The sequence below is a fragment of the Misgurnus anguillicaudatus genome, chromosome 10 (assembly GCF_027580225.2).
Source record: "Misgurnus anguillicaudatus chromosome 10, ASM2758022v2, whole genome shotgun sequence".
NCBI lineage: Eukaryota > Metazoa > Chordata > Actinopteri > Cypriniformes > Cobitidae > Misgurnus > Misgurnus anguillicaudatus.
In genome coordinates this window covers 3,895,996-3,912,607 of record NC_073346.2, presented here as the reverse complement: position 1 = coordinate 3,912,607, position 16,612 = coordinate 3,895,996, and the positions used below count along the sequence as shown (strand labels likewise).

Here is a 16,612-nt window from a genome sequence, read left to right as displayed (position 1 = left end):
CAGTATTAGTGTAAGTATCATTATTACTCTTAGCAACTTCCATTCACCTTCCATATGACTGTGTATTGTCATATCTTGTTTTGTCTTAATGTTTCATTTGCCATGCGTGACTGGCTGTAAAGAATTCCAATTGTGTTTGACACTATATTGCAATAAATTGAACCTTGAACCTTCATCTCTACCAAAATGGGAAACCGGGTCGTCCCCCGCGTGCCTGTCTCCTGGCGTCTTTGAAAAGGACGCTCCCTTGGAAGAAAGCGCGATACACAGCACGGGTGGCTACAACAAAGGCAACACAATGTCAGAAGTGGGATTCGAACCCACGCCTCCAGAGGAGACTGCGACCTGGGCGCCAGCTGCCGAAGGATAGTCCAACATAATGTTGAAAAATGTTGAAGCACAACCAATCAAATCGAAGCGCTTCAACATTTAGAGCCAATCGAGTCGAAGCGCTTCAACATTTGCAGCCAATCACAGAGCGGAAGTTTCAACATTTTCAACATTTGACCAATCAAAGTGAAAGAGAAAGTCTTCGGGTACGATTCCCCTCCTCACCTGTAGGTGGAGTAAGAGTGATGCTCGGTGACGTGTTACTGCTCTTCTATTTTTTTTTTTTGGAGTTGCCGCTCTTTGCCAGTAGGGGGAGTAGGCTAAAATGTCAATAAAGTTGCCGAAATTGGCCGAAAGTGTACGGTCTTTGACGAGAGGGATAAGATGAACTGGGAGTGTCAGGGGTCAAAAAAGTTCAGTAGAAGGTTCATGCCCTACGACGAGCATCATTGCCACGGACATCAACATCTTTAAACGGAGGACAAATATTTGTATCTTTTATTACGGACTATAACCGGTAAGAATGCATAACTTAATAGCATAATTAAATCTGAGAGATAATTAGAGTTTTATTTTTACTTAGTATAGTTTTTAACAACTGTTTAGGACAAGACAATGTCTGCAAAAAAATCGCACAAAGGCATGTCGGACGCTGAATGGATTTCACGTCTAAGAAAGTTTGCCAGTACAGGTGTTTGGCCTTCAGAAGAAGGTAATAGACCAGCTCCTAGGCAAAAAAAGTGGCACGAGCTTTATCAAAGGGTAAGTGTGTGTTTTTTGTTATTTTTGCGTAAGAAAACAATGAACGGACTTAAGTGTTTGTTGACTTGCATAATTAAGCATTTACAATAGAACTGGCTATTTACTGTATTTCCATAATAGTAACTAATGAAAGTACATTAGTGTTTGTTGACATGCAAAATTAAACAGTAAAAGTAGAACTGTTTGTTTACTGTATTTACATAATAAAGCAAGAGATTAGTCATCTCATTCATTAGTCTCATTCATTACAACATTGTAACGTGACTTGGGATTTACATGGTGTAATTGTTTAAATGCATTTATTTATTTATGATTGAATGTACTACTGACTACTGTTGTACTATAAAAGAAAAGCTACTTGAAACAAAGATTTGAGAAGTGGGGGTAGGGATGGTTGGGGGTTTCAGTCAAGGTGTGACTTGTGTTTTTCCTTTACATGATCTTTTAAGTGAATCACTCCCTTAAAAGTCACTCCCTTAGTTTTATTCTTAATTACAAATGCATGTACTGTGTATTGAATTTGCCACAATGTTTATAGATTGAAAAATGCCCGATGCACTCTCGTGGCCAGACAACATTGTTTGGAGGTGTCCTAAAGTGCACATGTGGTTTTCACACTCAAAAGGTAAAATACATTTCAATATGTTGCAAGTAAAAAAGAACAATGTTTTTCTTTCAAATATGATTGTATGTAATTTTTGGTTGTCTTTATCAGCCACCTATGTCTACTGGACAGACACCAAGGGTCATGCAACAACAGTCTGCTGCTGCTATTGGATCACCACAGGAGGAGGGTCAGCATCAACCCCAGGTCCAGCCTCAACCTCAGGTCCAGCATCAACCCCAGGTTCAGCCTCAACCTCAGGTCCAGCCTCAGCCCCAGGTCCAGCCTCAACCTCAGGTCCAGCATCAACCTCAGGTCCAGCATCAACCTCAGGTCCAGCATCAACCTCAGGTCCAGCATCAACCTCAGTTCCAGCCTCAGCCTCCACCCCAGCGTACTCCATCAAGGATTTCGCCAAGTTTGTCACAGGTAGATTAATTACATTTTTTTACAGGACTTGCAATGTTAACTATGCATTTAAGTATCAAAGTCTGTATTGATTGGAAATTTGGTAAAGTATAGAAAGTAAAGGCTGAGATGTTTTCACATTTGCCTGCCAACTGACACACCCTGTGGCGTCTGCTGATTGGTCAGTTTATATATCTTGTGTCAAGGTATGATTGTTCCCTAGCTTTGCAACCTATATGCCCTATCGTTCCTGCCCTCTAAAAAAGGCAGGGCTTTTTTAACCCATCGCATAGTAAATATTGTATAGAACATACTGCTGAGTTAAAAGTTACCCAATGCTGGGTTGTTTTTATTTCTTTATTTGTTTATTTATATGGATCCCAACATTTCAATAATCACAGATGATAAATATACACATATAAACATTACATATACATACATACATACACATACTCATACCTAAAATCTAGTTTCAATTTATAACAGGACTAGACAATAAATAAGATATGATTTATGATTACTTTAATCAAGACATATAAAAACCTACATCAACACATATAACCGTAGACTACTTTTAAATGACAGCTTATTACAAAGGTGACGAACTTCAATGGGAATGTTATTCCAGATGAGAATAGCTCTCTCTATACAGGACAGTTTTCTTCATAAAATTAGTTTTTGGGTGGGGGGGTTCACTATTTGACCATTATTTGCTTTTCTGGTGTTATGATTATGCACAGCGTTACAGTACACTATTTGATTAAACAGAGAAATAGGCATTTTCTATTTCACCACAGATCATGGTGCTTAAAGTAACTGTTATTCTTTGGTTTAAAGTGAGCCATGAAAGTGTAGGCAAGGCAAGGCAAATTTATTTGTATAGCACATTTCATACACAGAGGTCATTCAAAGTGCTTAACATAGAAATGAGAAAACAATATATAAAAGAGAAAAAAAATGCACGCATTTTAACACACGATAAAATCACAATAAAAACAAAGATACATGAGAATTTAAAATCAATTAAAGAAAATAAATGTGATTTTAATAAAAACAGTTTAAAATGTTAAAAAGAATAAAACAGGAGTAAAAGTGACTTGAGTTAAAAGTGCAGTCAGTGTGAAGCAGCACAGTGCTCATTCAGTAAATGAAGAGTTAAACAGATGTGTTTTTAATCTAGACTTAAAAGTGTTTACTGTGGAAGCACATCTGATCTCATCTGGAAGCTGATTCCAGCTATAGGTGGCATAATAACTAAATGCTGACGCACCTTGTTTTGAGTAAACCCTTGGGATTTCTAACTGACCGGATCCTAATGATCTGAGTAATCTGTTAGGTTTATATTCAGTTAGCATATCTGTCATGTATTTGGGTCCTAAGCCATGAAGTGATTTATAAACGAATAACAATACTTTAAAAAAGGACCTGAGGATTGGAGTAATGGGCTCAGATTTTTTTGGTTCTGATCAGAATTCTGGCAGCAGTGTTTTGTATGAGCTGTAGCTGTCTAATGTTTTTTTTGGGGATACCAGTAAGGAGTCCATTGCAGTAATCCACTCTGCTTGTGATGAAAGCATGAACAAGTTTCTCTAAATGTGGTCAATACATGTTGCTGTTGTAATGCCCACCTTGTTTCTAAAGATTCTAGTTGGCACTTTAACTATTTGATGTTAATTGCAGACACTTAAATAGGAAATTACTTTCTTTTTCTTTCTGCATCTGTCATCATTCCAATCAATGTTTATATCTCCAAGCAAGTAAAGTTCACAGTTAACATCAGAGACATTATCAAGCATTTCACCTAAGCATGTTAGATAGTCCATGTGTGCATCAGGAGGTCTATAACAGCATCTCACAAGCACTGGTCTCATATAAGGTACATAAACTTCTACCCATATAGCTTCAATTTCATCGCGTATTAAATTTTGTTTTAACTTACAAGGAATGTTGCTTTGCACAAAGATGGCCACACCACCACCAAATTTATTTTAACACGTGGTTTGGTAACAACAGCCCAGCATTATGTAATATGTAACCCAATGGTGTTCTGTCCAATATTTATCCAGTGATAGGTTAAAATAACCCAGCATTTTTACAGTGTGTTCTTGGATTCTCCTCTTCCTCTTTACTTTGGCTCTGCTGTTGTAGGGTAAAGACCATTAAACTACACAGCAAAGTGCCTTATGGTTTTTCCCTTTATTTTGGTCTTCTTTATTTTGGCAGTTAAAGCTACTTTTTCTGTCATGTATGCAAAATTGACTTAAGTAGTAAATATGTAGTAAATATGTTAATACTTTATCTGCATTTATCATGCAGCCATTTCAGGTGTAATTAAAAGTAATTTTATTTTTTCCCCACTGTGCTAACACATTTTTATTGAAATTGTTTTGCCCTATTTCAGTTTACCAAGTCAAGATTTAGCGGGTCTCATATTGCTGCAGCGAAGCCCAACCTAAAGATTGCTAGAAGACCATCTCAGGCTACTGACCAACCTAGCTCAACAGCAGTGTCCAGTCCCCCTATACCAAGCACCACTGTAAGTATAGGCCACATTGCATTTGCATAAGTCTTTTCTCCATTTATTATTCCAGGAAACCATAATATAATGAAGTAAGAACAATACTATACATTACTATACAGTGCTTTATTTTAAATAGATTTACTATCACAAATTTGGTGTGGTCAGCAATATTTCTTTTTTAAGAAATTGACACTCTTATTCAGCAATGCATTGCATGCACATTACATTTATCAAAAACAACAATTGTTTCATTTTAAAATATAAAAAATTGTAACCCTAAAGGGTGTTTCAAGTGTAATATTTCTGTAAAGGCTAGGGACAGAAAAATTGACATTTCCGTAGAATGACCCAAAACTGAACACATACTATTGAACAGTGGTGTATTGTTACATCTAGGATGACATTAAATAATTGAACAGTTATATTTGATGTCTTTCTACTGTTATGTAAAATATATTGCACTGCATGTTTGTACAGACACAAGACCCTGGACTTCCAGTCTCCGTCCCCAGATCAACTGCCGATGTTACCAGTCCCACATCATCATGCAGCGTTGTCTCCGTAAGTTGTTTAATATTCTACTGGTCCAGTGGGCTTTATTATGTTTGTATATTAACTGTCACACACAATGGGGCCAGCCAACTGACACTTTTGTAACAATTTTAAATTCTGAACACCTTTGCCACAAATGTATCCATTTGTCAGTATTTGATATCTAGTAATAGATAAAGGCTCACATGCCCAGAAATGATACATTTTATTATTTTTATATAATTACCTTTTTAATGACTGTAGTGTGGCTAATTTAAAGTTACCAGTTTGTACACTGTAAAAAGTTTCAAGGGCTTTTTGACTTTTATTTGCTTTCAACATTTGAGATATCAAATACACTGGACAAATGTTTACATAAAGTTTTCAACACAGAATAATAACAGAATTTCTAAAAAAGATCCAAAGTTTACATAACCCTGATTCACTGTACAATGTTATTTCGTTTTTATGTTTTGTGATAGTTTACATATTATAGTTTACATTTACTTGCCTTTTCATTGTATGATGTTGATGTCATTAGCATCGCTGAATGTTTTAATTTATTGAAGGCGTTGTGTATGAGTTTCTTAATTGTTCACAATGTAAGAATATTAATCTTAACATCATACAGTCACTGGTGAAAAGGAGTCAAATATGCATAAAATGCTGAATTGCAAAGATTCTAGTCAGAGTCATGTATCCAGTTTTTCCTTTTTTTATGTTATTTGATTTAATCTGGTTTATTATCTTGTTAATTAGCTCCGCCTCTGTTCTCATTATTTTCAATCGTCCTCACCTGTGTCTTGTTTAATTTGATTATCTGTCCTGTGTATTTATAGGCTTTGAATTAGATGAAGTACCTACTTACTTGCCGTTAAAACAGTAGGTACTGTATAGTATGAATCCTGGTTGTATGAATGAGATTCGGACGTACTACATCCGCCATGTTGTTACATCACGTGACATACGTCGTCATCACGTCGTGTCATTTCAGCGCGAAAACAGCCGCGTGCCTCTTCTTCTTCGTTGGATAACTCCTCGTCCGGGGCATCATGGGATAGTGAAGCGTCCATCGTATGCACACTGCAAAATCTAACCGGAAGTAGTAGGTCATCCGGGTACTTTTCGCATACTGTTTTTCGAATACTATGTTTTTGGACATACTACTCGCCTCGCCTACTGCTTTTCGCGTACTATATAGTATGTAGTAGGCGGTTTCGGACGCAGCAATAGTCTGTCTGTGATTCAATTCCTTTTCTCATCTTAGTTGGTGTTAAATGTTGTTTTAGTGTGTTGTGTGCTTATCTGCTTGTCTGGTCATTGCTAAGTTTGTTATTAAAGTTTTTTCTTTATCCTCCTGCATACACAACTCTTGTAATTCTGCAGAAACTCGATGAATTAAATAGATAGACACGGTAAACTAAGTTTTAATGACTACAGCTGAAAAATACTTTTTAGTGTGAAAATAATCCGTGTTTTATAGATGTTATTTAGATGAGCATTTTATTTAAGGGTCGTCTTGGATAAAGCGTTATTTAACAAAGGTAACTTAAGGGACTAAATGTTTTGTCTCTTTTTCCTCACAGAGTGCTCCTACCGCGCTGTTACAAGCACCAAGTGTACTACCGCTTCCTCGTTTGTGGTTGGAGACCTTGCCACCAGAGGATCACAGGTGGATTGCAAGCCGGCTTTTTAAAATGGGGTCCAGGGGAAAGCCGGAACTCCGTGACAACCTTCAGCTCTGGTATCACCCACCACAGCCTGCACTGACATACAATCAGGCTCCTGCTCCTGACAGATTTTTTTGTCATGCCCTTTTGCTGTGGATGCCGTATAAGCTGTGGAAGGTCAAGGTTCTCTGTCCCAATCCTGCCTGTGGACACCATCAACTGACAGGAGGCGGTCTGCATAAAAGGGCACGGCAAGTTCATGACATTGACAGGATGTACAACATGGTCACAGAAACCCTCATCTGTAAGAAGTGTAAAGCTTCTCACGTGTCCTGGAGTCAGACTGTCCTGCAACAGCTGGATCTGGGTCATCGCTCTGAGTTTCGGGTCATCCTCACGCAGAAGTGAGTACACTTTAATTTCCTCAAGTTGTTAGCCCATCATCCCATATTTGCAAACACTTTAAATATTTTTATGTGGTATAAATAATGTATCTGTGGATTTTGCTTTTTTTAGGTATGCCTGTGATCTGAGAGTCATTAGACTCTTGCGTGAACGTGGCCTAGGCAACAGCCCCACGCGTGTTATTAAACAGCTGCGTGAGAACCACAGCGAGGAGTGGCTCCAGCGTCTGGCCCGGTACACCACCCAGTGCATGGACTTCATCAACCGCCCGTGGGTGTTGCCAATGCAGTTCCAGGAACCTCCTGAGCCTACAGTGTTGCCGAGCGTCAAGTGGCTTCTTACTGTGTACAGCCAAGACATCCTGACAAGGCTGGATGAAATCCATGCCAGGATAACATCCACACATGGCACAGTGTTGAAAATGGATTCAACTAAAAAGGTTAGCAGTTAAATTCTATGTATGCCATTGTCTGTTTTATCGCAAAAAGGTGCTTTATTTGCAGTGTTGGGGCTAGTTACTCAAAAAAGTAATATATTACGTATTACATATTACTCTCAAAAATAGTAATGCCTTACTTTACTTTATTAGTCCCTGGAGAAAGTAACTAGTTATATTATTAGTTATATTACTAGTTAAATTTTTTTTCTGGACAAGAATGTTTATTTGGGCAAGCCACGGCCAATAAAATGCTGGCTTACTTACCCGCTACCGGACGTGGGGCACAGCATTCGGAGAAACATTAAAGAGTGTGCACTTCACCGTCAAGTTATTTTTCTTTCGTTGAACATAATAAAATATGACTGAATCTCCACCCGTCGAAACTAGCTTTCTGTTGCTGGGAACCTTCCTCTGAAAAAGAGCTTGCCGTTGTTGACGCTTCCATTTTCCCGATCTGTCTTTGAGTGTGCCGCTGCCGCTCTGTGCTGCTGGCTGCTGGGTGTCGACCAATCGGTGATGGTAAATGATACCTCGTGCCAAACTTGGACCAATCACTGTTCCATTCACGCCCTCCTCCCCTTCCCTTTTATTCTCCGTGTTTTGTGCCTTGTGTGATGAAGGTGCTACTTGCGAATGTAACTCAAGTAACTAGCTCGGGAAAACTGTAATATTACCATTTTCAGGCGGGTAATGCCTTACACTACTAGTTACTGAAAAAAGTAATATTATTACAGTAACTAGTTACTTTGTAACTAGTTACACCCAACACTGTTTATTTGTAATTTGCATGGTTGGTTTCATTACATTTGTAAAGCATGTTTCATATGTCTTTTGCAGATCACCAAGAAGCTGGCTGGGACAGCGAGGGGAACAGGAAACTGGCTCACCTCTGTTGGCAATGAGTTTGGTCAGGTGCTCATAAGTGTGTTGACAGCCCAGGAAGGAGCAGGACTGGACATGATGATAAATGGTCTGGTGAAAAGATACCAGCAGGCTGGTGTGGATCCACCTGCTGTGTTGTATGTTGACTGTGGGTGCTGCACTGAGGTGGGGGAAACCAAGCTGAAAACCAGGTTCAGAGGATGGCCAGATCTCTTAATAAGGCTGGACATCTGGCATTTCATGCGCAGGATTGCTGTGGGCTGTACAACTGATGCCCATCAGCTTTATCCTATATTCATGGCACGACTGTCTGCATGCATCTTTGAATGGGATGCTGCTGATGTTGCTGTGCTACGCAGAGCCAAGAAAGAGCTGCTGGTGTCCCAGGGTTGGCCTGTGCTGACAGATGAAGTTGTCAGTAAACATCTTTCCAAACAGGAGCTGGCTCTGCATTGTCGGAGGAGGACCCGTGGAGAGGAGACTACCATTCTTCTCCTTGAGCGGCTGCTAAAAGAGCTCATGACCAGCAATGGCAGTGACTCTATGGGTGTTCCTCTTCTGGACAGAGAAAGGATGGAGCACATCTGGACTGTCCAGAAGAAGCATGTCAAATGCATCCAGGACCCACCCGGTGTAGCCCTCTATACTGAGACTGGGACCTTAACCAAGGGAGGTGTGCTTCTGAAGACATACCGATGTGCCAGAGGATCCACATCTCTAGAGTCCTTTCATTTACATTTAAACCGTTTTATCCCAGGTATGTGTCTGTGACAAATACTTTGCATTTGTAAAAACAAACCATCACATGCCTTTGTGTGTTTCTTTAATACCATCTAAACACTATTGTCTCTTTACAGGTACCAGTGCCAACAGTCTTAACTTTCAGATTTATCTGCTGGAGGGACTAAACCGGTGGAATCAGGACCGGGAGGCTGCTTCCTTGTCATCAGGACCATCAGCTTTGTGCAGCTACACGGGAGAACTTGTTTACTGCGTAAACAGGAATTATGAAAAGCTGTTTGGCAAGAAAATGGTCCCCACATTTCATCCACCTGCATGTTACACTGGTAAGAGAATTTGTTTTTGTTAATAAACCTGCAGTTTGTAAGTCTTATTTTTTTATATAATTAACTCTCATTTGTATTTAATTCCCTTTTATTTGTTTATTTAGGTGAACTTATTGGAGTGCAGTATTTATTCCAGCAGACTGGTCGGGCATTGCAGGACATGAACCCAGACTCTGAGCAGACGGCAGAGCTTATAGAGGAACTTGATGTGGAGGAGAGGGAGGAAGATGAAGGGTTCTTTGACATCAATGAGGATCACACAATAAGAGATCCAGAGGCTGTTCTGTCACCGCCCTCCACCATGACAACGAGTCCCTCTACCTTGGTTGCAAGCCATGCCACATCTATCCAGGCCTCCATATGTACTTCACCGGTTCTTCTGTCACGTGACCCCTCACAGTCTCCAACTGCTCTCTCACCTGTTCACGTGGAGCCTGGAGATACAGGTCAGGATGATGATGAAATAGTAAGTGTCACTTGTATGAGTTTCAATTTAACTTGAATATTTCAAACGGTGTTTGCGAATATCTGCTTCAGTGCATTTCAGATATTTTGAACTTAAGAGTAATTAGTTAATTAACAGAAAATGTGAATATCAAACAAAATATTTAGTGTAATTTGTTTTTAATAGGCTGTTGACTCCCAGAACGTGCCAGGATTCCAGCATGTGGACAGGCTGGCAGAATATCTGGTCGAGCTTTGGAAACGCACAGCCCTCAGCCTGACTAACCAGGAAGCGGAAACAATTATTTGACTTTGGCAAAACCTGGATGCCTTTGACAAGCGGCGGGTGGTGTATCGACCTCGATTCAAGAAGAGACTACTGACTGGACGCTTCAGAACACCAAAGACGCCCACTCGCACCCCTGGAGTAGAGAGCACTACCAGATGCGTGCTGGGTGCAAGCAGCGCACCTGCTCAGTGGCCTGACTGTTGCCGTCTGGTGGAAACCATTTTCATCAGGCTATGCGTAATCCACCTTGCCCCCAAAAGAAAAGGCGGGAAAACTTATTCAAGATGGTCTTTGATCCTAGAAGACTATCGCAAGATAAGGCAGCTTGTGTTTGGCAATGGCTTTGTGATGAACGAAACTTCATTGCAGCTGGTGGAGGTTAACCAGAACACCCTGATTGACTGGTACAACGAAAGAAAGATAGACCAGCAAGTGACACTGCTAGTTCGAGGCCTTGATTTGCCTCATCCCATCCCTGAAGCTCAGGAGCCTCTTCAGGATGCCAAACGGCTACGAAATGAGCTGCAGCAACCAATGCAGCTGCACCAGTACAAGCTACCAGATAGCACAGCAGGACAGGCAAAGCAAAGAGTAATATCTATTAGGCAGCCCCCTCTCAGACCCAAAACACCAGCAGCACCTGGAGCATCACTGCAAATGGTGTCAACAGGTTTCCAAAGTGTGCCGTTGCTCCAGTTTGTGCCAATGGTGCAGGGCATGCCGGTAGTTCATGGTGTGCAAATGGTGCAGGGCATGCCACTTATGCAGCCAGTTTTACAGCCAGCAGTTGTCCAAGGCACCACCTCACAGCCAGCTGCACCAGGTCCTAGTCAAGGAGCTATGCCCAAGAGACCCTACAAGCGAACAGTAGAGGCGAACACTTGCAAGAAGAGTGGCCAATTTAAGACTGCTGAAACTGGGCATAGCCAATACAGGGGCAAGGTGTACTGTCCCCAGACTGAGACTGTGTCCAAAGAAGTGTGGTTGGAGAACATGCGTAGAATCTCCAACTAATGTATGCAGTTTTATGTTGGTAAAGTTTACAATTCTTAATATTTGTGATTGTTACTGTACTTCTAGTTGGTTTTAAAAGTGTTTTTTAATATTGTATTTAACTTTTTGTTTGTGTTCTTTTTACTTATTTACCATTTTAATATTCATTACTGTTCTTTTAACATTTGTAAACGCATTTAAACATTGTCAAGTGATGACTTTGACTTGGTTGGCATGCGATACTTGGCACACAATATAACACTTGCTTGTACAAAGGATTATTGGTGTATCTTATTGTTCTCACAACATAACAATTACCATAGCCATGTCTATTTAAAGTATTTATTTAGAATTTATTTATTAAATACATTTTATTTATTCAAAAACCATAACGAAATTAATACATGTGTATTCCATAAACAACGCAACTGCATGCGTTCAAGAATTTGATAAAAATAAAATATCACAAAATATTACAGAAAAGTGCCTTTGGCTGGATTCGAACCGAGTCTTTGACGCGTACCTGCAATAGGAAACAATGTATTTAAAATGGGTCATTACCGTGGCGTAAACTGCATAAACAATCAGACAGAAAAAAGATCTGTCACCAAAATTCCGACTTCGCCTCTCTTCCTTCTCGTTTTCTCTTTCGCTTTTTCCCTTTCTCTTTTTCTTTCTTCCCCCTTCTTCCCCCCTTCTTCCCCCATTCTTCCCCATCTTTGTTGGACTATTGTTCCCCAGCTTTAGAGGCGCTCAAAGATCATCTGCCCTCCCACCATCTGACTCCATTTTTATACAGTAAGATCAAACACTTCTTATCTGAGATGACGTATGTTCTTCTCATTGGTCTCAGTCTGCCACAATTAATTTATTTGTTTGATGTGCAGCTGAATCCTTCTTCATATCCAAAATGACATAGCCTTAAAATGACGTACTCTGTTTGTCGGTTGTTTCGACCTTGTTTCTCAAAATAATTGTGGCGAGAATAATCGGGGTATAGTCGCAGGATTGCACCTGGTCTCTTTTAATTAGGAAACTGAGAAAGCGAAAGTTAACTAATCTAGAATGACGTCCTCTTGTTTATCGGTTATGTTGACCTTTTCTCATAATAATCGTGGCGAGAACAATCGGGGTATAGTCGTAGGATCGCACCTGGACTCTTTTAATTATGAAACTGGGAAAACGAAAGTTAACTAATCTAGAATGACGTTCTCTTGTTTATCGGTTATGTTGACCTTTTCTCATGGCATAGTGTAGAAACAACAGGCCTTAGGCCTAATATAATATTAATGATCAGTAATATACCCAACAAAAACCACTATATATTTCCCCCCTCATGGACTACCAAGTCCATCAAACATGAGGGGGTACTTTTAAGAAAACCATCACATAATGAGAGTGCTGCAGCAGAACGTTGTCGCACATGATGTTATACTAGCTAAGAGCTTTCATGGATAAAAGTTCCATGCAGATCCTAACACAGACACAGTTAAGATGCAGCACTCACGCCCTTAAGGGAACAAGAACCTAAAACCTTCCCAAAATGGCACCATTCTTGTTTGTTTTAGTGAGTATATTAGCTCAAAAGAAGGGAAAAAGATTCTTGGACCCTGTACATACTAAAGGAACCCAAAAATGAAAATGTTCAAAAACAATTAATATCTCATTATTTATAATTAAGAAAAAGAAAGACACAAGTAAAATCCAATTCAGTAATTTTAAAAGGTGTAAAACTTATCATTACTAAAGATAATACAGAAAGAAAATATATCAATCAAAATAAGCCATAATCATGATCAGTAGTAAATATATTGATTAATTAAAGATGTTCTCAGTGCAGGTAGAGAGATACAACAGTAGTGTAATACAGCAGTAACAATTCAGTAGTGTAGTATATCAGTAGTCAAAATATCTAGACAGTCTACGTTTAATAATATAATGGTGATGTGTGTAACTTTAAAGATTATAATTCCAGTGACTGCGGAATGATGGATATTCGTTCTCAGGGGAACCCCTAGCTTTTCCGGTCACCAGGGGCGCTATCTGAGACACTCTTTAGCGTAGTCGTTGAGGTGAAGTTTTGCTCTCATATCTGTATTTTCTAATATGTGTCTATGTGTATTATATGGTATATTTCACATCTTTACATTGTCCCCCGTTGTGCGGCCGAGCTAGACAATTTGTCCCCTGGATTTTATATCTAAAAAAGACACCAGGACCTACAGTCACCACACAAGAGGGGAAATTAAAGATGAAAACAAAGATAAAAAACAAAATTTCTCTAACTTCCTGCCTACTCAGGACTAATGCTTTGTAACTAATACTGAAAAACAATAAAAGAAATACAATTACAATCTAGCTCCACTTACCAAAAACATCACAAAAAGGGTGTAAAGTAAAAACAAAGTGTTGTGACATTTTTTAATTCATAGTTTCATAAGCATAGTCGGGTGGTGGTGTAGTGTCAGCTAATGGTGCAGTTTGTATGTTTTAGCATTAGGCCGTCTGTACTTTGTCACAGACTTATTTCTGTTTGCACCTTCATCTTTGCAGCAGCTTTGTCCACCACAGACCTGAGGATAGGCAGAACACAACAGAAGACAAAAAGAAAAAACAACAAGTGCAAGACAACATGAAATAGCAGTTTTGGTTAGCCAAGCTCCCCAGGAAAAAAGCAAACCAGTTATCAATTTTCAAATCAGTACCATCATTAAGTCTTACTTGTTCTATCAGCTTCATTTTATCATCACTATAGTTAATAAATTGATTCAATTTAATAGAGATGATTGATCCATTCAGATCCAAACCAATGTGAATTTAAATCCAAATTTGGAATTCAGATACCATTTGGTATTCCTCTTGGCTGATCAATACAATCCAATCATAAAAGAATTGGAAATTTAATATGCTCTTTTTATTCTATCATAAAGTGGTCAGGGCTCAACATGCTCATCAAGTTTGTTACCACCCAATTGAGGTACCAACAGTGGCGGAGTGACAATCGGGAGAGTCGGGACTTTTCCCGGTGGGCCGGTAGTGTTTTAAGGCCGCGAGGGCCGGTCTGATAATAGCCGTGCTTTCGGTTTTTGGTCATGCACTCCGGCCACACTAAAACTATTTATCATATATTTAATATGCTTCAGCGCTCAAAATGTATCTGGCCGCACCGCTCTCTCTATCAAGCCCGTCTCCCCTGGAGTTCTAACAGCCAATCCAAAAAAAAGAAAGAGGCTACACAATAGCCAATCAGAAAATAGCACTGTTGTATCTGGGTAAGATTTAACGAAACAACCAATACAAAAGCATAGCCTCGCACACCCATAGAGGAATGGAGCTTAGAGCATCACTTTGAGCAGCACAGAGTAGCCTAAGTCTGATCTCCTGTTTTAAAGTTACAACAAATGCACAACTTTGACACAAACAATGACAACTTGACTGCTGTTAGAGAATGTTTCCCAGATAATCAGCACCAGTTTTTCACGAGTGTCTGTAACTTAGCCAACAGTTTACAGCCTGTTCACTGACAACACCTGCTCAGAACATGTAAGTTGCCTTGTTATATTTTCGTTATCACACGATGACTGAAATTTTGTCACATTAAACATCTCTCCAAACAGGCTTAATAATTTTATAAGCAACTGCTTTGCAACCATAGTAAGCTTAATCTTACCTAAAACTAGGGAACTGTTGTTGACTTTAAGATCTTTTAAATAATAATTATTACATTTCATGTTGTTGTGCAGTCATTTTATTGTAATTTTAGATTTCAGCATTTGCTTATTTACAGGGAACCATTTTCTTTTTTCTTTTTTTTGACCATGGAGGGCTGGTGGTCTATGAAATTTCCCGGTAGATTTTTGGGTCCCACTCCGCCCCTGGGTACCAACATATTAAGCTAATCAAAAAACAGAAAAAAATCATTATGGCGAAGCAAAAGATAATCAATCAATCAATCACTTTTTTTCCAAAATAAAAATGTAATCAAAACAAACTAATGGAAAATATATTGTTACTAAAGTCAAGGCTAAATACTTACATAAGGCCAGGACAGTGAGCTAGCTAGTCTGAACTACAAGATCTCCTGAGTTAAAACTTTCCTAACTTCCTAGAAAGAAAATAACAAACACAGGAAAAAGTCTTCCGGTTCAGCTCACTTACCCACACTTTCTCTGAGCTAGTTTAACTAGACAAATTCAAACTCACTGTTTGATACCAAATGAAATGCAAACATATGAAAGGTTTTCAAACAAATAGGTAGCTCTCCTTTGTAAGGGGCCACAACAGGCCTTAAAGAGTACTAAACCCTAATCCAACTTTTTTTAGTTACTGATCTGTAAGAATGATGGTTTATTACTGTTCATTGATTTTAGTAAGTTTTTTGTCATTTGGATATAAAGTGTTTTTAATACTACAATATATGGTGTAAAAACGTCTGAGTGCTGCCCTCTTCAGGTTGAACGGTGGCTACTGCAGTTGAATTTTCCTATTGGATGTCGGGTCCAAAAAATTACTCGTGACGTAAGCTCACCACGCCCTTGTTACAATCTTACCACACACTTGGTACGAGCTTAGTTCGTCCCCTCTATCTCCGTTGGGATCTGCCCACTTTTCTTGCATTTTTCAAATATTGCCAGTGGGTGGAGTCAGGCTCTGACCAGGGGTTTAGTTATGCTTTAAATAGTCATACCTCAGGTGTCTCAGATAATTGGTTTCCGCCCCCTTCCAAATGTACAACCACTACTACGACAGAGAAAAACCCAAACTACACAAAAATAAAGAGCAGGGGTTTGTAACAAGGTTATATAATTTTTCACATTTAAATACTAATGGCCTGGGCTAAGTTAGCACACAAGCATTTTCACTATCTGGGGAGTGTGTATCATAAGGCATTTCTCCCACATATCCAAAAACATTCAGCTACAACAGCATTTTTTTGTTTGTTTGTAGCAGGAAAGAGTTATTGTCTGGTTTTTACAGGTCTTCCTAGTTAACTGTACTATTGTGAAATTGTCTGTGAATGTCGTTGTAGCTCACAGATTAAACCTAGTTCTGACATATCAATTTTGCCAAAACGTATATTTATCCAAATGCCAAATTGTGATGCAATTATTATGGATTTTTCCCCATATTTATTCCCCTGTTCCAATAGTTCTGTTAAGACATTATCATCTAGTGAGTAATCTTCATCATACACAATTGGGGCTACAGTTATGTCTCAAATATTATAATATAAATGCTAAAAGTAAGGCACTTAAATTTTGTTGCTT

The 16,612-nt window shown here is 39.2% G+C and overlaps 2 protein-coding genes across 2 annotated transcripts; both read left to right on the top strand.

Annotated features, from left to right (window-relative positions):
• Positions 1-349: 349 nt before the first annotated feature.
• Positions 350-7,609, top strand: LOC129449231 (uncharacterized). Its single transcript, XM_073872680.1, has 8 exons — positions 350-847; positions 937-1,092; positions 1,631-1,717; positions 1,808-2,125; positions 4,506-4,640; positions 6,743-7,230; positions 7,343-7,505; positions 7,583-7,609. The coding sequence occupies exons 2-8, from the start codon at positions 946-948 to the stop codon at positions 7,607-7,609; spliced, it is 1,365 nt and encodes a 454-aa protein (XP_073728781.1). The 5' UTR covers positions 350-847; positions 937-945.
• Positions 7,578-10,387, top strand: LOC129447664 (uncharacterized). The gene is made up of 5 exons (XM_055209412.2): positions 7,578-7,670; positions 8,508-9,309; positions 9,410-9,619; positions 9,724-10,085; positions 10,251-10,387. The coding sequence occupies exons 1-5, from the start codon at positions 7,653-7,655 to the stop codon at positions 10,371-10,373; spliced, it is 1,515 nt and encodes a 504-aa protein (XP_055065387.2). The 5' UTR covers positions 7,578-7,652; the 3' UTR covers positions 10,374-10,387.
• The last annotated feature ends 6,225 nt before the right edge of the window (positions 10,388-16,612 follow it).